General features: G+C 33.1%; 1 protein-coding gene across 7 annotated transcripts in view; it reads left to right on the top strand.

Annotated features, from left to right (window-relative positions):
* LOC144968615 (delta(14)-sterol reductase TM7SF2-like) overlaps positions 1–24,617 on the top strand; it is a 48,259-nt gene extending 23,642 nt beyond the window's left edge. For all 7 annotated transcript variants that reach the window (XM_078907172.1, XM_078907152.1, XM_078907123.1 and 4 more), the window contains exons 2-12: positions 549–596; positions 1,310–1,429; positions 1,836–2,006; positions 3,666–3,869; positions 5,552–5,741; positions 10,213–10,407; positions 11,627–11,850; positions 13,201–13,369; positions 15,245–15,325; positions 19,825–19,947; positions 20,675–24,617. In XM_078907172.1, coding sequence (XP_078763298.1) covers positions 579–596; positions 1,310–1,429; positions 1,836–2,006; positions 3,666–3,869; positions 5,552–5,741; positions 10,213–10,407; positions 11,627–11,850; positions 13,201–13,369; positions 15,245–15,325; positions 19,825–19,947; positions 20,675–20,835 — 1,656 coding nt within the window. In that variant the 5' untranslated portion in view covers positions 549–578 and the 3' untranslated portion in view covers positions 20,836–24,617. The remainder of the gene's footprint in view (positions 1–548; positions 597–1,309; positions 1,430–1,835; positions 2,007–3,665; positions 3,870–5,551; positions 5,742–10,212; positions 10,408–11,626; positions 11,851–13,200; positions 13,370–15,244; positions 15,326–19,824; positions 19,948–20,674) is intronic.
* The last annotated feature ends 439 nt before the right edge of the window (positions 24,618–25,056 follow it).

Raw genomic sequence — 25,056 nt, 5'->3', positions numbered from 1 at the left:
GATAAAAATAGTTTTGATTTTAAGGTTGACAAGGTGGCATCGTTTTGATATTGTTCAACATCGAAGAAAAATTGAGGAGAATAAACAAGCATCCAACATTGAAGAATCTCAACTGAAAACATGGCATTTTGAGTGAAGTCATTATTTATTATACACATCTCTTTTATACAATATTGACATTATGTGAAGAAAAATATATCAAATAAATTATTGTTTTCTTTTTCAAAGCGACACAGTTTTTTCTTGTTTATTTCTGGATTGTTTTCCATTTTTAAAGATTTCAATTTTATTTTTTCTTTTGATTCTTGTGATTTGATGAAACATTTTAATCAAAAAAGTGGTTTTTTCCTCTCTTGATGAATTTTGCTGTTTGTACTTTTGTTTTTTCCTAAACATTTTGCTGATGGTGTTATTTATATTATGTATTGTGTCATGTTTATGTTTATCACTTTCATTTAATTTTGTGTATATTGCTCTTCACTGCACATTTTAGTTTTGCTTATCTGTTTAATATTATGTGTTATTTATTTTACTGTTTATTTTTTCAGACCTAATATTGCAGCATCACTTGAGTCATCATGCCTAGTCCAAAAAAGGTGAGTGTACAAGTATATGAATTTTGAATTTTTCAGCCTTAATGCAACCTAGAAGCATATTATTAATTAACAGCACAAAATCACGTCATCAGTGATGCTACAGGGTGTTCAGGTAGGGAAGTTGGAGATTTGGTCAGATTTTTTAGTTGGGATAGATCATATTTAGTTGAAGAAATAATTTTGTGGGTGAATTAGAAATCTTACGAGAGTTTAACATGCAACCTGATACTTGGCTTTGCATAAATAATTTTTAAACTCTTAGATTGTCTCAGCCCTAGGATACCTTCTGCTAAGAAAATGTTTGGGGTTGATGAATTATATAGTGATGTTTGTTACAGGACCAAATCCCTTAATATTTTATCAGTCTGTATAGAATGTTTCAGCTTACATTTCTGACTGTTTAATTGATGTGCAAATTCAGAAGGATCTCCCTGAAAGTAAAGAACACTAATCTGTTTTTATTACTTCCAAATTTGATTGACATGTACGTTTGCTTGGATGTATTTATATAATCATAAAAAAATTTCCTTGGGTTGTTATTTTTCTTACATCAAAAATATGAGCTTGCTTGGCAAATTGGTTGTTTTTATATTTTTAGACAAAAATAGTTTAGTGTGAATTCTTTAGAAATTGGTTTATTATTTTTTATTTTGTCAGACCAATGTAAAAGTTTGGAAATTACTTTCATGACATTATTACATTTGTTCTCTCAGGGAAAATCCCCTTCAAGGGCCCGATCGAGGAGCAAGAGTAAATCCTCTAGGGTAACCAGAAGTAGAAGCAGAAGTGTAGGACGAAAGACTAAGCCTGAAAAGGAGGTTAAAGAAGTCAAGGTAATTACTCTTTCATACATGAGAATTTCCCTGCTATGTTTAACTTTTTATTAAAATGGAGCTTTGAATATTCACATTTAGATATTTACATTTATTAAGCAATTTGTCAAGGTATTGTAGTCTGTCAGAGAGTTCAGACTACATTATTGTGGTAAATTCCTTAATACTTTGTTCCATTGTTGTCAACATGTCCAGTACTCTTAGTATCACATTTGTATCATAACACAATTAGATAGATATTTACATTTATTTATTTTGTTTTATCATATGTAAAAGAAGATAGGCGAAAAGCAAACATATTTTCTCATACTTCAAATCATAAACCAGAATGCATCTTACATCAAATTTTCAAAATTGTCTACTGATGAAAACATGAATATGATTTTTCTTTCTTATGTTTCAATAGTCACAACAATCTGTTGTAAGACAGTCCCGTCGTCGCAGTGCTTCCAAGTCTCCATCAAGAACTATCAAAGAAACAGTTGTCACTAAGACTGTTGTGACCACATCTCAAGACCAAGCAGGCTCCACACCCATGAGAAGTTCAGCTCGAATTGCATCCCTTATTGAGAAAGAGGCAAGTTATATTTCTTTTTTGTTTATTAATACAAACATCTCTCTCTCTCTCTCTCTCTCTCTCTCTCTCTCTCTCTCTCTCTCTCTCTCTTTCTCTCTCTCTCTCTCTCTCTCTCTCTCTCTCTCTCTCTCTCTCTCTCTCTCTCTCTCTCTCTCTCTCTCTCTCTCTCTCTCTCTCTCTCTCTCTCTCTCTCTCTCTCTCTCTCTCTCTCTCTCTCCCCTCCCTCCCCCGCTGTCCATTTCATTTATTAAATCCCTCACCCTCTGTCCCATCATCATTTTCAAATTTTTTTTGAGTCTCATGACTTTATACCAATACAAGAATGTAAATGGCATATTGACAATTGAATATCTTGATTATTGTCATGACACTTATATAAATCATTGCGTATCACTTAAGTTGTAATACCTTATCTATAGATACCAATTGATTTGATGTGGATAGTACAACGTCAATGACAATGACCTATTTCACTCTTATCAGTATCTTGATATGCATGTCATAATAAAGTGTAAATTATGAAATCATTTTTATGATGGTGGTATGCCTCATGATGGCTATGGATTATCTCTCTCGAGGTAATTTTGTATTCCACATTTTAAAAAAATTATAAGTCAATATAATATAGGTTAATCGGTTCCACAATAAGTTCCAGTAATGATTGTGCAAGTGTCAAGGCAGTGTGCTTTAAAAGAAATCTTTGTTAGATTGCTGGGTGTAAAACAAGATCTGGCAGAAAGTTCTCTTCAATTTAATAAGGAAAGCATCTTCATCTGACTCCCAGGCTTTTGATGCTTCTTGCTACAGAAATTAAACTTCTAGAATTGTTGCTCAGCATTGTAGAAGTATGAACACATGTTTCAATTCATCACTCTACACATGTTTGCTTTCTTGTATTCTTTCACTGTCAGCCAGGGAATGAAATCATGCGGAACTTGCGTCTCTGCTCTTCTGTGTTGTGGTTGTCATGGATGAGTGAGCACAGAGGCAACAGCATTCATATAATTTGATTTGCTTTAAATGTGTACAGATATGAATGTTCACTATGTAAAAAAAAAAAACCCAACATAAACTAGTTTCGTTTGGACTCGCTCAGCAAAATATGACTTTTTGTAATGAAATCATATAACTGGTAAAAATAATCAATTCAGTCTTGATCTTGGAGACCAACCTGTTTGTCAGTCATTTTTTACAATTTTCAGAATAAGTGGGATATTGGTGTAATTTAATTTTCATTGGATTGAGATCATGCTTTAAATGAATCATTGCTAATGGTTTTCCTCGATTCAGCTGAAATCCGCGATTTTGGCATCAGAGGAGGTTCTTTCTTTTAACAAATTACATTCGGAACAGGCAATGTTATTTATTTATTAATTTAAAAAAATATATATTAAAAGGTAATTGTTTTGGTTGCTTTGGTAGAAATTTATGAGGGGCTTGAGGGTAATCAATATTTTTTATTTAACTTTTCTAATATTTAAATAACTTGCTGTTACTCATACTCTTACATAATATTACAAGTCTTTTCATCCTAACATTTTTTAAGCAAAAATAATATAGTATATCATTGAATTGCTTTTCCTAAACTTGTCAAATATGTGAGCATATCAGGTGTCAGTCTCATTATAATCATCTATTTATATTTGAACATTTCTACAGAGAGAGGCATCATCGCGACTTTTGGAGCAAATGAAGTCTGAAATGTTGACAAATATTAAAACCCCTCCAAGGGAGATCTCGGAGGGAGATGATGACAAGAAGGCAAAGAAAGTCAGCTATGAATTCATGGGCCCAATTGGGGCTTTTGCCATGCTCTTCTTGCTTCCTGCTACATTGTACTACATCAATCTTGCTTGCAGAAAGGTTTGTTATCACCTATCTGTCTTCATTTTTTTCCTTCTAAATGTTCTAAGGAAGAAAAAAGGAAAGATCATATGTTATTTCATTATATTGGCTTCAAATTGAATTCAGAATTTAAAAATTGCTGTCCTTTGCTATAAATACAACAAACCTGGTCCTTTAAAAAAATACTTATTCAATCAATAACTCTCCATTTCAAACTTGATCAAAAGAAAGATAAAGGGAGTAAATGTGACGCATATATTAGGGAACAACACAAAGCAAACGACGTTTCGACCTTTGGCCTTTTTTAATTAAACGCTATATATATATATATATATATATATATATATATATAATATATATATATATATATATATATATATATATATATATATATATATAATAAAAGCAAAAACCATGAAATAATAGTGCCCAACTTTTTGTTAAAAGGAGCTATTTATAAACATTTTAAATATAATTATTATTACTCCTACAGATCTGTTTCTTGTCACTGGGACAATCTACGGGAAGAATAACGATTACACACACTTCCGTAGATTGTCCCAGTGACAAGAAACAGATCTGTAGGAGTAATAATAATTATACTTAAAATGTTTATATATGTGTGTGTGTGTGTGTGTGTGCGTGAGTGCCTGCAAGGGAAGTACAGAGAGATTGACAGAGAGCGACAATGAGATCAAAACTATATGAATCAAGAATAAGGTAGGGGACAGGGGTGTTATTAAAGAATACTAGATGGCGATAGTTTTATTATTGACCTACCTACCCTATTAAGATATGTATAATATATATATATATATATATATATATATATATATATATATATATATATATATATATATATATATATATATATATATATATATATATATATAATTATTGGTAGGTGGAGGGGGGGGGGGGGGGGGGGCAGAGAGAGAGAGAAACAGATAGAGAAAGTGGGAGAATGGGAGAGGAAGGATGGGTTTCATAGCTATCTTTAAAATAAAGGAAAGAGATAAGATAAAAAACAAAACTAGGTTGACTACAAGTTAACGCTTCTCTTTAGTGTTCCCAGAAAAAAATTTTTAAAAGTTTTCCGTTAGATCCTATGCTCACGTCTCTCTTTTTCTTTTCTTTTCTTTTTTTTTTTTTTAAAACTGAAAAGCATTCTAATTTATTAGACACTATTTAACTCAAACCATATCTTGTTATTTTTATTAAATGTTATAAGTTTTGAATTAATGTAAGGGGTAATGCAATTTTTAAATTATTTGCACTTGTATTTTGAATATCTGCCTAGGGCTGTTTATATCTGAAATAGGCGCAGTATAAATGATGATTATTTTTCCCATTATTATTATATTATTTTAATTGTTGTTATCCTTACTTTGTACAAAAATTAGTTTAGGAAATTCAAATTTAAAAATTGTATAGTAGTCATCATCTTATATATATATTTGTATATATAACTCTCTCTCTCTCTCTCTCTCTCTCTCTCTCTCTCTCTCTCTCTCTCTCTCTCTCTCTCCCTCCCTCCCTCCCTCCCTCTCTTCCCCCCCCCCCCTCCTCTCTCTCTCTCTCTCTCTCTCTCTCTCTCTCTCTCTCTCGTTCTCTATCTTTTTATTTATTTATTTATTTAAATTATTTATTTTGAATTGTAATAAAATTATTGTTATGATTGATTTATTTTATTTTGACAGGGTAAATGTTCTGTTTTTGAAGTACCAAAGCTCCCATCCAAGCTAGTCACAGCTTTCTTTGAAGTTGAAGCCACTGGCATTTTCTTTGCTTGGGTTGCCTTCCAAGCTTTCCTTGCTGTTCTGCCCATTGGTAAAGTTGTTGAAGGGCAGACCTTAAAGTCTGGAGGTCGCTTGAAGTACAGATGCAATGGTTAGTACCAAAAATCTAGGTTGAGAGAAATTTGGCTATCATTTTTTTTTTTCAATATGGTCGTGTGTCCTTGTTCTGGAATGAGAACATTTTCACTTAAATTCACCATGGGCTGTTTCCAGAGTCTTTTGTCGAGAGTGAAACAATGAGATGGGGGACTCTTGCTCAGAGTTGATAGTTAGACGTATTTAATTTTTTTTAAAAACATGATGGATAATATTTCTTAATCAGCTCTCCATTGTATATGATAGTTATGTCAATGTTTGATTTTTAATAAAATGCTTATTTTCTAACATAAATAAATCATAAGATAAAATAAAATTTCCTTGATTCATCCCATAGGGGACATTTGTCTCTAGGGTCTATTCCAAGGGGAAACTGGAATAACCCAGGCACCAGCCGCAAACTAAGCTAGGGCGAGGTGACTTGCTCAAGGCCACACAGCGTAGTGGGTATTTTGGGTTCAAAGCAAAGACTGCCGCTGACCCACACTGACCCATTTGACTATATCCATCTTGGTGAGATCAGTGTCAGTTTTGGAATTGAAGATGGTTACAAACGAAGTCACAAGGGTTTATGAGATGGTGCCAAAAAGCAATTTTGTAACATTCGACAGAAAAAAGTCATTAATGAGAGTACAATAGGATTGCATTTTCACCTATAATCCATAAACTGACAATCTAGCACAAATAGAATAGCAGAAATAAGTGATACATGTCCAAACTATTTTGGCATTTTAACATGCTATCATTGATATTGGTGACAGACCCTCAGTCTTTAGATTGCCTATTCAACTCAGTGAAACTGATGAAAACGAAATCTTTCCTTTTTAAAACAATTGATATAAATGTATTCTTATGGCGAATACGACAAAATGACGGGTTTTTTTTTGGGGGGGGGGGGGGGGAAAATTTTATGTGAATGATGTTGATAATGATACATTTGATGCAATGACATACATATCGTATATCAACTGTTGACCATGTTTCTGAGTGAATGATGCATCACATTTAGTTCTATAGATATCATTTAAGTTTGTTATATGATTATGGTTTTAACCAATATTTTTCTCATACCTTTTTGAGGATTTGCATAGAATTATGCATGTAAGCTTTGAATGGTCATTTAAGCTTTTGCCACTTATTAAATAGAAAATTTCAAGTGAAAATTAAATTGAACTAACATCTTTGACAATGAATGAAGCCTTCAATTAAAAGCTGTATTGCTAATAAGCTCCAACATAAATGTATTATTTCCCTTTATATAACTAAAATTACTCTATTTTGGTTTAAAAATTTATAATGATCTTTTTTTTTTCTTTATCATTTTTTACAAGTCTTGATTTTGATAAATTACCAAGTGGGCAGCTTTAAGAACGCTATTTGGTTCAAAATGAATTCTCTAGAACCATTTAATTTTAGAAGTATTTAACTTGTCTTTGCATATTACATACGTGTGAATTTCCCATCATTTGACCAACAGTAATAGTATTAGTAGTATGTAGTAGTAGAAGTAATAGTGGTAGTAGTTAGTAGGAGAAGATGTAGTAGTGAATGCTCAAAAAGAAAAAAAGAGAGAGAGAAGAGATGGATCATTAGATAACATACATAGAAAATATATTGTCACTGTTGCAAAATGTCATCTATAGAATTGAAGACCACTCTCCCAAATATTTTATCTCAAAACTTACTCATAACTGATTTACGGGGCATATCACCATCACTTCATTTGATACATCAGTATCACCATCCCCACATCATCATGGCATCCCTACTTCTAAAAACCACCATCACACACTGAGTGGAATCAGCGCTATTTCAGTTGGAACTCCCAAGGGACCAATAACCCTTCCTGTTCGCTACCTGCATGAGGTCATTGGAGTTCAACTGGTATCAGGCAGTGCCGTGTCCAATGGGGGCAATTATGGATATTTATGGTCTTATAATATGTCGGTATAGCGGGAAAACAATAACAGACTCTTTCACTTCATTATTTTGATTTGAAAAATCAGTTGTCTTTCTAAACATCAGTGAACATTTGACATTCTTGTGGTTAATAGTTTTCTTTGAATATCACAAATTGTTGATCTAATTTTAAGTGCTTGTAAATTATGGTGCACTTAAATAAAAAATTTGTTATTCAAAACTCAGCGGCAGTATCTCAAGAATTTTAATAAATATCAAAAGTACATATATGCATCTATGTTCCTGTGCAATATTATCATATTGGCAGTTGATTTTCTTGATTTATTCATGGTTTAGTAAGTTCTGTATATTGTTTTTACCAATTCCGTTCCTCTCAAACAGTTGTGTTGATCATAACAGTAAACTGATATGATTTATGTCTTTATGTGGTAAAATAACTCAATAAAGATAATATTTTATTGACCAGTAAAAACTAAAAACTAATATTGTGTATGATGTCAATATCTCAATTTACTATCAATCTGCCTATAAAGTATGACTTCTTTACAAGATTAAAATCAATCACCCAACAAGGTTACTGGACATGCTACAAATATTGCAGTAACAATCATCAATTACAACTAACGTTAACCACTGGTACTGTTAAATTAGATGATTTGCTCAAACAGACGGACATAGTATGTGGACAAAAGAGGATTCAAAATTATGAGGGCATATAGTTTATTCCAAGTCTTAACCTTTTTCTCCTTATTGACCAACTACATTCAAAACGAACACACTGTCGATACAGGTTATATAGAATCATCTCCTTTCCTTCAAGAATACACATTTAGTCATTGTCTTATAGAGTCATCTGATATACCATTGAACTCCAGTCAATCAAATTTAGAGATAAAACAACTGAATAACAATCAGAGTCAAATCAGTACAACACCACAGGCATACCACAGCAAGATCATTTATTTAATTTTTGGGATATCACTGCCATATATATCTGGACGCTTCAGTCTATAAAAAGTTAACACATTCACTTATGCACAAAAGGAGAACTTGACCTTACATTATATTACTTATTCAACATGCAAGAATACCCTAAACATTGACACCTATATGACACTATAAAGTCGGCATTTCCTGAGACAACCACACAAAAGCAGTACCGTATACATCTTCAAACTATAATGCCTAACAGTAATAAAAAAAAACAAATTTGACTTGAATCGTAAGGGATTTAAGTATAGAAAAAAGTTATCAAGCCATTAAAAAGTTGGCTTTCAAATGTGCCCAAAACTCATAATATTTAAATCAGTTAAATGCTTAAAAAATAATATTAGTATTATTTTCGTCTAATGGTTTATATTTTATTCCTAAACTGATATTTGGACATAATTCATGGCATGGAATACTATGGGAGAGAAAATAAGGATCTCACCAAGTCATGCCAAATATGAAATTTACAATAAAAAATTCATTTCTTTTAAGGTCCTACTGCCCGGACAACAAAACTTGGCATGTGTCAAGATCATCAATTTTACTTTATAATGATGCTTGTTTCAATCATTTTCTGCCGCTGGGAATTAAATTATTGATATGCAAATTACAACAAATTAATTTCATTGATAGCTCAAAAACAACTAAATTGACACCTCTCTTATGAGCAGTCTTAAGAGGATACATTATTATCAACCATGGCATATGATGAAAGAAACCTTTGCTTTGCTTGTGGTGAGGGAACAATTTTCATATTTGTGTTAGCAACTGAGCAATACCATGAAATATTGCAACAATTAATTACCATCAGTGGCATCACAGATTCCTCCTGACCGCTACCTGTTCTACCCATGGGCTGACCCCACTAATGGGGTCAGGTTGACCTAGCACTGAAATACCGCTCAGAGGGGAAAATGCCACGCAGTGCACAGCATTGTCACTGCCACAACCACCACCACATTACTTCTACCACTGCCACCACAGCTTCTGGCTCCATCATCATCACCAACACCACTAGAGCACCATCGCTACAACAACCACCACTTCTTCCACTGACATTAGCATCGATACTACCAACATGTTTGGGGTATTTTGGCCATTTCTTTGAGTGTCTCGAAAGCAATATCCTGAGATATTACAATTTCTGAGCCTTATACCAATTTAAAATGGTCATTAAGTTTTGGTTTATTGATAAACCAATGTTTGTAATTACTAGAAATTGCTGTAAATGGGTATTTGAATGGTGAAGATCTGAGTTTATTTTGATTTGGGTTTGGTGTTAGCTTTGATATCAATTTTTGTATAGTGCTCCCTTTTTTCCACACATGCGGATGAAATACATTTTTTTGCCAAACAAATACATTTTTCATCGTGTGAAGGTTGGCAGGTCTGTAGAAGGCTTCTACATTAGATGTCTATTTTTTTTTTTTTTTTTTTTTGCATGGTTTGTTATATTCCTTGCAAATCTTATTCCAATATTCCTTGCAGCTCATATTCCCAATTTATGTGACAAAATCCCAGGAGTTCTATAAATTTTCAAAAACCTTCTTTTCCAGGTTTCTTTTCCCTAGTGGTTAGTCTTGCTGTGTTATTGGCAGCTGTCTACATGAAGTGTCCGGTGACTAAAATCCTTGACAAATTTTACAAGTTGATGACTGCTGCTACATTGTTCAGCTTTACTCTCAGTATTTGCCTCTACATCAAGTCCAGGTTTGTCAGTGAGAAGAAACTGGCTCCTGGAGGAAACACAGGTTTGTAGTAATGATGCTTGAGGTTCAATTTTTAAAAGTAGTCTATTTCTTTTCTTATTTTGTGAATGTCTTTTCTTTATCAATCAAGGGAAGTATCTCTTTTTATAACCAAATCCAAATGTCAAGTGGCCAAGTGCTAATCAAGGTTTTCCAGCTATACTGTTGTTGGACATTAGGAATATTTTCGTAGGAAGTTCAATATATACCCAGATTGCATGATTTTGCATGAAGTTGTCACAAGTCTTCTAGAATAATGTCCGAGCTTCTCCTTTAGATGTCATTTATTTCACCCTTTCTTGCTAAGATAAATAAATAAATAAGCTTCATCATATCATATTGTTGAGTCTAGTCGGTTATATGACTGAAGTTATGATAACCATGTTTTATTACGTGTAATAGGAAAAGCTATTATTCATCCTGACAGTAAGTTGGTGTAACAAATTTTTAAGTACATTGATAATTTGTAACATGTCTAAACTGTCAATGTTTTGTTCTGACTTCAGTGTTGTTTCAACATTGCATATGCTATTTTTGGTCATTGAGTTTGAATTTTTACATAAAAATTTATTAGATGTTAAATGAGATAACTATATACAGTAGACTCCGGATAAGACGATGCCCAGGGGAACAGGGGGAAAAATCGACTTAACCGAAAATCATCTTAACCGGAGTGTAACCAAATTGAGCAAAAATGCATGTGAACAAATCAAGCCAATCTAGAATGAGTATGACCCTTCACGTCGAGTTTTTCCGCTGATGTTGCTTGGTCGCGTTGAATTGACCAGAGAAGTAGAGGTCCTGGTAGTGGTCATCAGAGGCTCTTTCTTATCCCCAATAGCCCCAAAGAGGAATCAGAATACATAAAAAGCTGAATTTGAGATCAAAAAGTGGAATCAACTTACTGTTATTGACTATGACATGTTTGCAACAGAAAATGTAATAGACAATCCAAAAGTACTCAAATGATAAAATATAATATGTGTAAAAATGTTTAGGTTGTGTAAAGACTAAAAAGGGGGTCAAATAATAATAGAGGACACACAGGTTCATAAGAAAGTGTCGCTCTTTAAAGAGAATTTTGAAATATGTTAATTTTATTGTTACAGATTATGGTTTTTATTTGAAAATTATGATTTTTTATACCCACTACTATAAGTTCTTATTTCAAGCAAAAATGTTTCCATTAAGTTCCATTTTCCTGTTTCTCTTCCGTATTCAGGCAATGTCATTTATGATCTTTTTATTGGACGGGAATTGAATCCAAGAGTGGGTCCTCTCGACTTGAAATTCTTTTGTGAGTTGCGCCCAGGTCTAATAGGCTGGGTGATTCTGTGCTGGCTGATGGTGATTAAGGCCTACCAAACTACTGGTACCTTCCCCCCCAACCTGGTCCTGGTCACTGCTTTCCAGACTCTTTATGTGGCTGATGCCTTGTGGTTTGAGGTACGTAGGCATGAGTAATAAAATTACAAGAGCCAGCATGTCATATATGAAGTTGGAGGAGAAGGAGGTTATATTATTAACAGCTGCCAGTTATATTATTAACAGCTGCCATTTTACAACATTGATCTGATAATCTGTTTGAACCTCAAAAATCGATATTCTGAATTATGTACATCCCAACTCAAATAAGCATGGGATACTAATTTGAAATATTTATCAAGAACATTTTATTATTCATTATATTATATCCCACACAATATATCACCATGACTGTTCTGTGGTTATTGCATTTGACAAAAATTGTGTACAATATCAAACAAAATTGATTTTAAAATATGGAGTTGTTACTTTGTGTCTATCTGATTACCCAAATGAAATGTGCAATGTAAATAATTTAATGGGATAATTTTGAGAGAAGTAATTTTTATTCATTTGATTTGATTCCCCCTTCTGCTCTTCCCCCCTTCTTTGTTCAAAGCTCATTTTCCATTCTCCATAAGCTTTGAAATTGAGGTTATTTGCAAATGATTTAACATAACCTTGTTGATTGATCGCTTGTGTTATTTAAAAGAAAGTGTTACAATTTTTTTTCATGAATTTTGATTTGATGACTAATTCATCATCGTTATTTTTTATGGGCGGGTGGAGGGGATGCTACCTTTTCCATATTTTGAATGCGTTTTTTGTTGTTTTTTTTTTAATTTATAATTTGACAGTTATGATTATTATTCATGTCTTTGCTAGAACACTGATATGTTTTGTAATGCCATTGTATTTTGTCAGAAGTAAGAAATGTTGAAGGTTTGGACATGTGATATTTGCTCTCTCTTTGAATAAGAAAAATGGAAGCAAGTCAATATTATGTTTATTGTTGTGTGCGTTGTCTAAATAGAAGTATAAGAATGAAAAGGACAGATGCTTTTGTCAGATATACGTGAATTAGTTCTGAGCATAGTTCATATGTCTATTCAGATTTAATTTTTGTTTAATTCATAATATCATAAATGCTACCTTTTCCATAATTGAATGCGTTTATACACTGGTATAAGGTAAAATCTGAGAATGTGGGGCGTTGTCACTACTCTTCAGATTTTTATTTTTAACATTGACATTTTTTAAGATGATGTTAACATTTAGACATATTGTATAGCCACAGATCAATTTAGGTCTTAAATGTAATCATTAAAAAAAACCCAATTATGTCCACATTTTTTCCTGGATGCTATTGATTATCACTTATGAACGTTCAATATGGTTTTGACTGTAAATCATGGTAAACATTAATGCAATGAGCTTTATGGCTGTGAAGCGGTATTGAGTTCTCATATAAATCTGATGTGTTCATTTCAGGAAGCGATACTGACTACTATGGATATCATTCATGATGGTTTTGGTTTCATGCTTAGTTTTGGAGATTTAGCTTGGGTTCCTTTCCTGTACTGCTTGCAACCCCGATTCCTGCTGGAAACCTCCTTCACTTTGCCTTGGTACTGTCTTGCTCCCATCGCTCTTCTCAATTGTAAGTATTCATGTTATTTAAAACAAAACTTTACCTGGAAAAGGGTTATAGTCAGGGTAAACAGTAGTTTAACCAGATTCATTTAAGTGTCTCTTGATTTAATCAGCTAGTGTAAACTACTTTTTTTTATATGTTTTGTAATGCCGTGTATCTTGTCAGAAGTAAGAAAAGTTGAAGGTTTGGATATGTGATATTTACACTCCCTTTGAATAAGAAAAATGGAAGCGAGTCAAATTATATTTATTGCTGTATAGAAGTATAAGAATGAAAAGAAAAGATGCTTTTGTCAGATATACATGAATTAGTTCTGAGCATAGTTCATATGGCTATTCCAATAAGATTTTTGTTATTAAATTCATAATATCACGAATGCTACATTTTCCATATTTTGAATGAATAGAAAGCTTATTATTTCTCAAGACTTGCCGACCCGTATGATATTCCGTTTTTTAGCATGGACTCTGTTAACGAATACAGAAATATGAGAAAATAAGATAAAATACACAAAATGGAATATTTATTGGATTATTATATGATTGTAAAGGTATTTTTCGTTTTAAACCTCTGTGGTCGATCAATACACATTTTTTGTGGTAAGTGTATATATATAATGTCAGATATAATATTATGTTGTAAGGTGGGTCAATGACCAAAATATTATGCCACCTCCATTATAGTGGTAGTATTAATGTGTACTGTCATCTACTCTCCACAGTTAATTTTAACAGTGTATATATGGGTGTGTACTGAAGTGGGTGTGTGTGTGGGGGGGGGGGGGGGCAGCTTTGTCAAGGCTAAATCCATCCATGCAATGCTTTGCTCTGATACTGCCAGGATCTATGCCCTCTTCCCTATGCTTGTAAATTATTTCACCAATTTTCAGTCTCCAATCCAATCCATTAAGGAGACTTAATGTGATTTCAATTTCGATTACAATACTAAGGATTAGTTTGACTTGAGAGATTCTTGAAAGAAAAGAACTTACCAAAATAAAAGGCAACCACCTTTGTAAATAGTGTCATCTCATGCCACAAGATTTTGTCATTACTTCTTGGATAATGTACATCATCAGGACAAACTTCATGTGAAGGTTGAAGCTGCAGCTCAGAAAAGAAAAGTTGACTGGTCAATTGCCAGGTTAAAACATTCGGACAGAGCAACCAGTTTTCATTCCACTGTATGCTTCCATAGATGTTCTTTAGGCCCAGATTATTTGCCTTATTCGCCTTCAGCACATGATCCCAGAAAACAAACTTCTGGAATCTGACGGAATGGATGAAATTTGGGCAAAGCAAGCAACTGATCCTGATACCAGAATAGCTTGTATATTCATAAACGTTTTAGTGCCCCATTCTTCCCCAAGCTGTGAATGTGTTTCTTTGCATGTTGGAAAGATAAAAGCTAGCCCAACGGTCATAGAATGAGTGACAGCCTTCTTATCATTGTCAAATACATACAAACTACCTCTATAGATTGTCATCATACACCTGAAATGCTTGTGTTTAAAATGATCATGCATGCCAGCAACTGGGAAGAAAGACGATGCTGATATGTAGGACAGGTTCAAAAATCGGCAGCAGGGCAGCCTAATTGTAGATTGTCAAAGGGGATACAGGCCATCCTTTATTTTAGTTTGATGTATGTTGAGTTAGTGTTCTAAATTTTTTCTGACTCCAGTGAAAATAAGCATTTTTCAGAGAATATAAGCTAAAACAGGGTAATAATTTGTAGGCAATAAGGAAAATTAAATATAGAATCGGACATGGTTGGCTAGTCTTGCTTCTACATATTATCAATTTTACAGAGAACTTATACTGTTGATTAAATTAATGCAATAATTTTTGCTGTAACTGAAATGTATTGTTTGTTTGTCAGTGGCTGGATATGCTGTCTTCCGACTGGCGAACTCTCAAAAGAATAATTTCCGGAAAAATCCCAAAGATCCCAGTCTTGCAGGTCAGTGGATTATTTTTTATTGAAACTTGTGTTTTTATTTTTATTTTTAGACATTTTTTTGGGGATAAATATGGATTTTTCAATAGCCTAAGTGTCATATTAATGTTTAATAAAAAATTTTTTTCGGTTTGTTTATTTATTTATTTTTTTTAACAAAAATAACTCATTGCTCACACATTGATTTGAATGAGAGCCGACAGCTGTAAACATGATTTTTGAATTTTTTTTGGCTTTCAAAAATTCATAGATGCTTGTTATGATAGACACAAGCAAATTCTTTTTGTATTACATTTCAAAGCTAGCACCATGTATAACAGCAAACAGCTTTTTGATACATTTATTCACTTTTGAAATATGTTTTTTGAAGCAACTTATTTTCAGAAAAAATAATTTTTTGTTGCTTGCACTTACCCAGTACATTGATAATGAGAGAGTTACAATAGAAAATAACTTTATGAAGGGAATTTTGTAAAAAAAAAATATATAAATATTAGAATTGGAATTATTCTAAATAGTTCTTTTTGTTATGGTATCTGATCCATCCTCTAGCTGTAATTCAAGAACTTCCTTGAGTTCTTGATTTGCTTTGAAGATGCCATTTCTTTTAACATGCACTCACAGACACTGCATTGTTTTCAATTAATAAGTGTCAACATTTATTTTGATTATGATCAAATATGGATAAATCATGTAATTAAAGTCCAGCAGTTATTTCATATTAATTTTTCTTGGTTACATATGCCAAATAAGGAGAGAGAAAATCGTAAAATTCGTCGACAACTTGTGTCTGACATGCTGTCAACAATAACTTATACTGTTGGATTATCCGTCAATCTGTCAATGAGTTTAACAAATCATATTGTAAACACGCCTAACAGGCAAGACGTGTCGTTGTGTGCTCTGGTGTATTTTAATTGTTTTGTGATTTCTACATATTGATACCTGGACATTTTTACTTCGTTGTACTCGTTAAAACATACTGTTTCTTATTGTATAGTTTTTATCAATTCTTAAGAAAGGACTACTGTATAATTCTGTATTTTATCATGGAAACTGTAAGTTTTAAAAGATTTTTACACAGTCACTTAATGGCCGCCGCTTTCTTACGAACATTGTTCACCTTATTTTTAGCCGTGATTTACCACCATCATTATTTTAATAATTGTGAACACTTTTATTCAACATCTGATTTTTACAACAGGCCTCGAGGCGGTAAACAACGTCACATTCCAGCTGTGATTTTTAACTCAAGTGATCCGATTTTTTACAATAATATTAATAACAGGCCTCAGGGAGGCAAACGGAAACAACATAACATCTCAATGGTAACAACTCGTCGTCCACCCCGCCCCCACACAAACCCCGTCCACCACCAACACTTGTAACTGTACCGACCACAAACAGTTTCACAAATGACAACAATAACATTGTTATTGGTCTTCTCAATGCACAGTCCTGCCGCAACAAAACCGAAGAATTAAACGATTTATTAACGGAGAAGAACTTCGACTTACTATTTTTAGTAGAGACATGGCTCTCACAGTCTGGAGACGACCCAGTTGAAAAAGCTATGACACCCCTGGGTACCAATTTAGATCGTATCCAAGGAAAGATCAGCGAGGGGGTGGCATTGGCGTATTTTATAAAACAAAATTATCAAAACATGTGGAAATCCTCGAAATGCGCTGCAAAACAATGGAGGCCATTGATCTTAGATTATCCCTCCAGAATACAAGATACAACTTCAACTGCATCTACCGACCGCAGCAAACAAGAAAAACAAAATAAAATTACCTGATGTTAGGAAGGAAATCAACGAGATGCTAACTTTGCAACACACACGTCCTGGCCATTCAATTATACTTGGCGACTTTAATTTTCACTTCGACAACGTCACAGACACCGCTAAATTGCACGAGTCACTATCGGAGAACAACATGTGCCAGATCGTAACAACGCCAACCCACTCTGCTGGTCATATTTTAGATTGGGTAATTGTAGAAAATTCAAAGTTCCAAAAAACCAACGCCACCGTCGATTATCTCCCCTTTTCGGACCACTCCCTCATTTCTTTCAATCTTGACGTTTCAAAACCATGCCAAGAAACCACCACCACATCAACCAGAAACATTAAAGGCATTAATTTGGACAATTTCAGAGGCGATTTAGAAACAAAAACTTACTAAAAATTCAATTTCTCCAGACCAGTGGAATAGTTGTCTCATCGAAACGCTTGACAAACATGCGCCATTCCAAACAAGGACCGTCACCAACCGCAAGTATGCTCCATGGTATACGTCGGACGTTAAAGAAGCTAAAACGAAGTGTCGGAGAGCAGAAAGACTGCTGAAAACATCAGGCCTTACGATTCATCGTGAAATATTCAAGAACGCATTTCGTGCCTGGAAGACAACAATAAAAAAGGCAAAGACCACGTATTTTCTTTCAAAATCCGAAACTTCTAAATCTTGTAAACCATTGAAAGATGCACTTCATTACCATCTACAACCAATCAAAGAGACTTGCCAAACACATTTGTCAACTTTTTTAAAGACAAAATCCATAACATTCGTTCAGAACTAGATCGGCATGAACCATTTATAGATACAAATACATTCTGTGGTACCCCTTTAGACAAGTTCCAACCAGTTTCACCTAGTTTCATAAACGAGTTGATAAAAAAAGCCCCATTAAATCCTGCGACCTTGATCCCCTACCAGCACAGCTTTTGGCCAGCTCCATCGATACATTATTACCATCCATTACATCAATCATAAATACATCCATACTGACTGGCGAAGTTCCATCGTGCTTTAAAAGTGCCCGCGTCAAACCACTTCTGAAGAAACCATCACTGGACCACAATATATTAAACAATTATCGTCCTGTATCAAATTTACCTTTTTTGTCAAAACTTTTGGAGAAGGTAGTTCTTACACAATTAACATCTCATCTTAAGAACAACAGTTTGGAACAACCCTTTCAGTCAGCCTACAAACATCAACACAGTACTGAAACGGCGCTTCTTAAAATCTTTAATGACTTGTTATGTAATGCTGATGCTAACAATATCAATGTATTATGCCCTTTAGATCTTTCAGCTGCCTTTGACACCATTGACCATGACATTTTGTTAAGAAGACTAGAAAATACGTTCGGCATAAAAGGAATTGCCCTTAAATGGTTTACATCATATTTACAGGATCGATGGCAGACTGTCGTGGTGAAAGGTGTTCAATCAGAACAAGTTTTACTAAATTTTGGAGTGCCACAAGGCTCCGTTCTTGGCCCTGTCCTTTTTACTGTATATATGCAGCCCTTTCTAGTGTGATATCCAGATTCAATCTGAGTTATCATTTTTATGCAGATGATACGCAAATATATGATTCAGCACCTCTTAGTAATTTACAGTTCTTAATACAACGAATTACGAGCTGTTTTAATGAGATTAAATCTTGGATGTACCACAATAAGTTAAAATTAAATGATAGTAAAACTGAGATTTTAATGTGTGGAAGGCCGAGTATCCTTAAACAGGCAAATAAATCACCTATTACTCTCGGAAATAGCACAATAGAATTTTCAAATAAAGCAAAAAACCTTGGCGTCATCATTGATAAAGATCTTTCCATGACAAGCCATGTGAATAACACCATACAATCTATGTACATAGAAATGAAAAAAATAAGCAAAATTCGTAATTTAATACCGAAGCATATAACAGAACTTTTAATTAATTCCCTGGTTTTATCTAAATTGGACTATTGTAACTCCCTTTGGGCGAATTTAGCTAAAGACAAAATTAGCAAACTTCAGGTTGCTCAAAATAACGCAGCCAGGCTCATTGTACGCAATAACAAAAAATACCCGTCAGCAACTCTTCTTCTCCATGAGTTACATTGGCTTCCTGTGGAAAAAAGAGTTGCCTATAAGATTTGTACTGTTGTCTACAAATCCCTGAGCACGAACAGTCCCTCCTATATTAAAGACCTTCTAAACATATATGTCCCCAATAGAAACTTGAGGTCAAGCAATGACCAATCAATCCTTGTCAAACCTAAGCCATTGCGTAAAATAGGTGAACAGTCTTTTCAATTTTCGGCCCCCCATTTTTGGAACTCTCTCCCATCACACGTGAGATGCTCGGATTAGTTGACAACGTTCAAATCTCGCTTAAAGTTTTATCTTTTTACGTCATAATGTTGCAATATTATTTTCATATTTTGTTGTTGTTAAATTGAATTCGTATCACGTTTCCTTCACACTTGTCTCACTGTAATATGTTTTGTTTTTATATCACTGTAAAGCGCTTAGAGCCTGTGACAACGGGGTAAAGCGCTATATAAATGCCATTTATTATTATTATTATTATATTTGGGAATACAAAATTGAAAATTATTTTTTCATATGTATTATTTGATAAAAACTATTTAGCCTTTGTGAAATGAAATTGTATTTTGCTTTGTCATGGTGCACAATAAATAATTTTGCTGTTTCAGGTCTAGAAGCAATTCCTACCCAGACTGGAAAGAAACTACTTGTTGGAGGATGGTGGGGTATTTGTCGTAAACCGAACTACCTTGGAGATCTCATGATGGCCTTTTCCTGGTCCCTTACCACAGGTAATTATTGCTGTAAAAAATGAAACAATCTTGAAGATCCCATTTGTGTTTCTTTAAGGAGGTGGCCATATGGTCAAAATAAATCTGGGGCAGTAGGTTTGAGCCCAACTTCATATGCCTTTGTTCTTTCTTCTTTGGGCTAGATTAATAACACATTATTATAATCTTGTTGATATCAGATGTTTTACTTTTACCGACTTAAAGGGTCTGTTATACATTGATGTCAAAAGTGACACCTTGGGTTATTCAAAACCTTGCAAATAGCAAACAATGATCCTCTGTCATGTCGACTTTGTAACTGAGGTGCACCGTATCTGCATCCTCAGCTTAAAAATTGTAACTTGTAGTAAAGGCTATGAAAATAAATGAGCATATGGAACCATTTACTTTTACCGACTTAAAGGGTCTGTTATGCATTGATGCCAAAAGTGACACCTTGGATTATTCAAAACCTTGCAAATAGCGAACAATGATCCTCTCTGATAAGGAACCAAAGCATTTGGTTTTTAGCTGTGTTCAAATGCTTTTATAAATGAATGTCTGATTGAGAGCAGCTCTAAAATGGATTGAAGTTGATAAAAATAGTAGAATATTGAGGCCTTGTAATAGTAGCATATAATTTTCTTGACATTCTATTTTAACTCTTGTAATAACCAATCTCAATGTGTTTTAGCAGCCTCAGTTGAAAGTCATACTTCTGTTTTTTCGTCTCCTCCATCACCTACAGGATTTGGTCACTTGTTCCCGTATTTCTACCCCCTTTATTTCCTCATTCTTCTAATTCATCGTGAAAGACGAGATAATGAACAGTGCAAGAAGAAATATGGAGCAAGTTGGGACCGATACTGTGAGCGAGTCAAGTACAGGATATTCCCCTATATTTACTAATTGCCTTAGAGACTTAGATATTTAAAAGTTTTTATTGCCTTAGGGTTAATTAGGTTTAATACTAACTTTTGGTGATTGAAGCAAGAGCTGTGTTCCTATGTGAGAACAAAAAACATTAGATGAATGCTATTTAATTTTAACATCTGTACAATACATTCTATCGTTGATTTTAAAAAATGCCCAGTCATTTTCAAGATTCTTATCCATCATCTTATTAGCATTTTAATTTAATTTTTTTTTAAAATGTACCTTCAAATTCAATCATAATCCTATTACAAATCTCTTTCATCACATGACTCATTTATTGTGGAGTAGTTTCTTTCGATCAATTTTATCCTCGTCATAAACCTATTTAATGTGAGAATGAATTTATAGAGTTGTGTTTCCAGCAGTTCAGATTCAAAATCCTTATCTAGTCTCCTCATTTGTTTTTCTTCCTTCTTTTCCTTTCCTTTCCATTCCTTTCTTTTTTTTTTCAAGCTAAATATATCTAAACGTTTCCTATTATTATTTTTTTTCATCATCTTGCGCACATGGAATGGTACTCATTTCTATAATTGTAATATTGTCATTTTTATTATGATGTTACCATATGTTGCCTAAATGAGTTTAATTTTTTTTTTAAGCAGTAAATTGTTTTATAGTATTTATGAGACATAAGGTTATGTGTTGTTATTTTTTCTATAAGACATGCACTCAACTTTTGAGTACTTAATATTTCATATTTCATAACCATGGATGGGTGGTAGATGTTCAACTAAAATGAAAGTTACAAGCAGTGGTAGATATTATTAGACAGCTCAAAGTTTTTCAACAAAATTTCGAATATTAGACTGAAGGAGCTAATCCCCTAAGATGTCCTTAAGCTTTTCCCTCTAAAACATACAATTTTCAATTTGTGCTCATGTGCAATCCTCTGCACACATTTTGTTTTTGCTGATGGATTATGTAAATGGCATTTTTTAAAATGTATTTGAGACTTTTACACAGAATAAAAAAGAGTTGTCCACAATTTAGTTGATATTGGCACAACATTGGAATAATAAAAAATATCCCAATTTTGGGTATATGCTGCATAATCGATGTATTTTGGTAAACATTTGTAGCTGCGTTTACATTATCAAATAGGTTTAAATGACGATTTTTTGAAGGGAAAGACAGAGAGGGAAATAGAACTTAACAATGTGGGGTAAATTGGCACAGTAGTATGGTCTTTGTTCCACAAGTTGAAAGTAATGGGTTCAACATCGTCTATGGTGCTTTGTTTATCACTTAAAGAAGATATTTCCATCGGGAGTGAAAAAGTGATTTATAATTGTTATTAATAATATGGTTTTTTAATGTTGTAAATTTGTTGTTTTTTTGTTTTTTTTTTTTTTTCAATAAATACTTTTTTCTTTTTTGGTTTGAAGTGCAAGTGTATGTGTGGTGTACATTAAAACATTGATTTTGCACATAAGTATTGGTATGCATGATAATTGCAATTGTGCAGATGTCATTCAAGGTCTCTATAATATGGATTCTGTGTTATTAACAGATCAATAATTTGATTGTCAAATCAGTAGTTATATTTGAATCATTTTGTACTGATTGTTGAATGAGTAATACAACATAGAAATATTTTAAATTATTGGGCTTCAAATGAAATGAAATTTTTATTTCTCATACTAACAGAATAAAGATTAAGATTTTAAATGTTATGCTCGTTCAAACAATAATAAAGTATAAAACCAGTGATTATAATTTTGAATTTTGAAAGAGAATAGATTCATCTTTATTTGATATGTATTGCATGGCAGGCAATGTGGTTTGAAATGAGTCATGAGTTGGGGAGGTGCTGTAACATCTAATTTATATGAACAGTTGGTCAAATACGATTATTAGAGAAGCCTTAAAAGAGACTGCCTTTGTTTGGTACGATACTGGAGTGAGTGAGTGAATAAGATGATTATTGAATGGGACCAATATTCAATGCTATTGATATTGACCAAGCTCTACGCAAGGCAGCTTACGTGATGAAAATCAAGCTGTTGTTTTTGCATTTAGTAAGCAGTGCCTCCAGAGACTCTGATAGTGAATGTTGAAATATTTTTTGAATCCTAATACATGTAACAACGAAGACATTTAGTACTTACTTACTTAGTCTCATAATAAAATAACCACTCATTTATAGTTTTTCTTAATTGTGTCTTGTATCAATTGGCTGTTAATCAAATATCCATTTCTCACATTAATCTAGTATCCATTCAAAGCCGATTTAGAAAACATTTCACCTATAAATATATTGGGTATGCTTCTTACTTGTATTTGTAATGATTTATGAATTTGTGAATATAGTTTTGAAATTTTAGATTTTAATTTAATTTTTTTTCAGACACCTGTCATTGTTTGGGTAACTAATTCAATTAGGTTTCAAGTTTGTAATGAAAACATAACATATTGACAGTTTTTGATTTTTTAATATAGTTTTCGTTGTCTGAACCATTGACAAATATATTGTTCAGTCATACCAAGAGATTGTGCTCTTTAATATAATAGGGTAATCTTAATCAAGGAGCATATCATCAAGACCAATCATCACATCATATTATCACACATTTCCTCATAAAAACGCGTTCACCAACCCTTTATTCATTCACCCAACCATGTCATTGTTTCAGTTGCTCATGGTTTATCTGCTGAAGTTTTGCATTGCAACTTGATATCTCATCAATCTTGTATACAATATTTTTTTCATACATTCATTGATGTTGTTCTCATTTTTTTAAAACACCAACTGTTTTAGTCATTTCGAAAAATGGATTGTATATTTGTTTGTATTACCGAATTAGTATTTTTAAGTGTAAGATGTTGATGATGAATTTTTTCGTTGTTGTACTCATGTGCATAAGTTGGAATTTTTTTTTACCAAAATGGAATTGATATAATTTGTCACAGTCAAAGAAATAACCGTTAATTGCTCAGTATTGAAAGTAATTTGAAAAATGCAATATTTTGCATCCAACTTTTACATTTTCCATTGTAGAGAAAATTACCTAGATTTCCCCTGAAATCGTCCTTCATTTCCCACCTTTGCACGTGTTATTTTGAATGTTTAAAAATTATTCGAGATTTTAGAATACTTTTGTTGAAGCTTACCTACTTTTTTTTGGTGTGGAAATATGTTTAAAATGCCATTTTCATCTTTATAAAATAATATTCATGTAGAGCACTATTTTCCAGTGCGTGTGTGGGAGGTGGTGCAATGTTTCGAAAATGTTGAATATCTTATCAATAATCATTATCATATTGAGACATTAATTGTTTTAGTCCACTATTAATGATACCTTCTCTTGATGTCAATGATGATATTGTTTTTTAAGGTGGCAAGGGTGCAGGATGGCTGATAATCCTTACTCTTCCCTGTTACTATCACCAATGTAAACTGACAGGTGAAATAAAATTGTTACAAAATAAAGAAAAAAGGAGTCTAGTCGCAGATATTTTTATGGTGAAACAGTTAATTTACTTTTCTTTTTTTTTTTCTTGGGTCATAAGATCCAAGAAATTGAATAATGATATATATGCAATTTTTACAAGCTATTAGACATTTATCAAAATATAGCATTCTATAATTCTTTATAGTCATTCTGTTTCAACATCAATTTTAAGATCTTACAATTCAATGTAACAACAAATGAATTTTAAAATAGGATTAAGACCATGTCTTTACCGTTTTTAGGTTAAATTTCAATGTTAAAATATTTTAACTGTGTGTGAAATAAAGACATGACAACTGAAAACCTCCATTATTTCATTGATTTAAAAAAACAAAAATAATTTAAGATTGTTCAATGTTTATATATTATTTTTCTATTTTTAAAATATGGTTCAGCTTATTATTACTCCTTGGGCTCAAGGGGTTCTAAAATAGATCAACCTTGGCCATCTTCTTCTGCTGTGGTCCTTTCATCATTGATGAGTATCTTGTTATAGATTAGGAAAGTGCCAGAAGACAATAGAGAATAAAAATTTAGCGGCAGTGATGGGGGCTTGCACCCACCTTACATGTACAACTCTGCCTGGCCGGGGAGAGCGTGGCTCTACTGTCTGAGCTGTCCACCACTCAAAAAAAAAGTGGTTTCAAACTTTATGTCTATCTTTATGTCTATCCCCGATTTCTTAAGGTCATGGGTTCAACACACACAAACGTCGCAACGTTTGTTAGCCACACGACATACC

This window comes from Berghia stephanieae, chromosome 1 (genome assembly GCF_034508935.2).
Source record: "Berghia stephanieae isolate SIO BIC M18660-M18661 chromosome 1, UCSD_Bste_1.3, whole genome shotgun sequence".
NCBI classification, from domain to species: Eukaryota; Metazoa; Mollusca; class Gastropoda; order Nudibranchia; family Aeolidiidae; genus Berghia; species Berghia stephanieae.
This window is presented reverse-complemented; position numbering and strand designations above follow the sequence as displayed.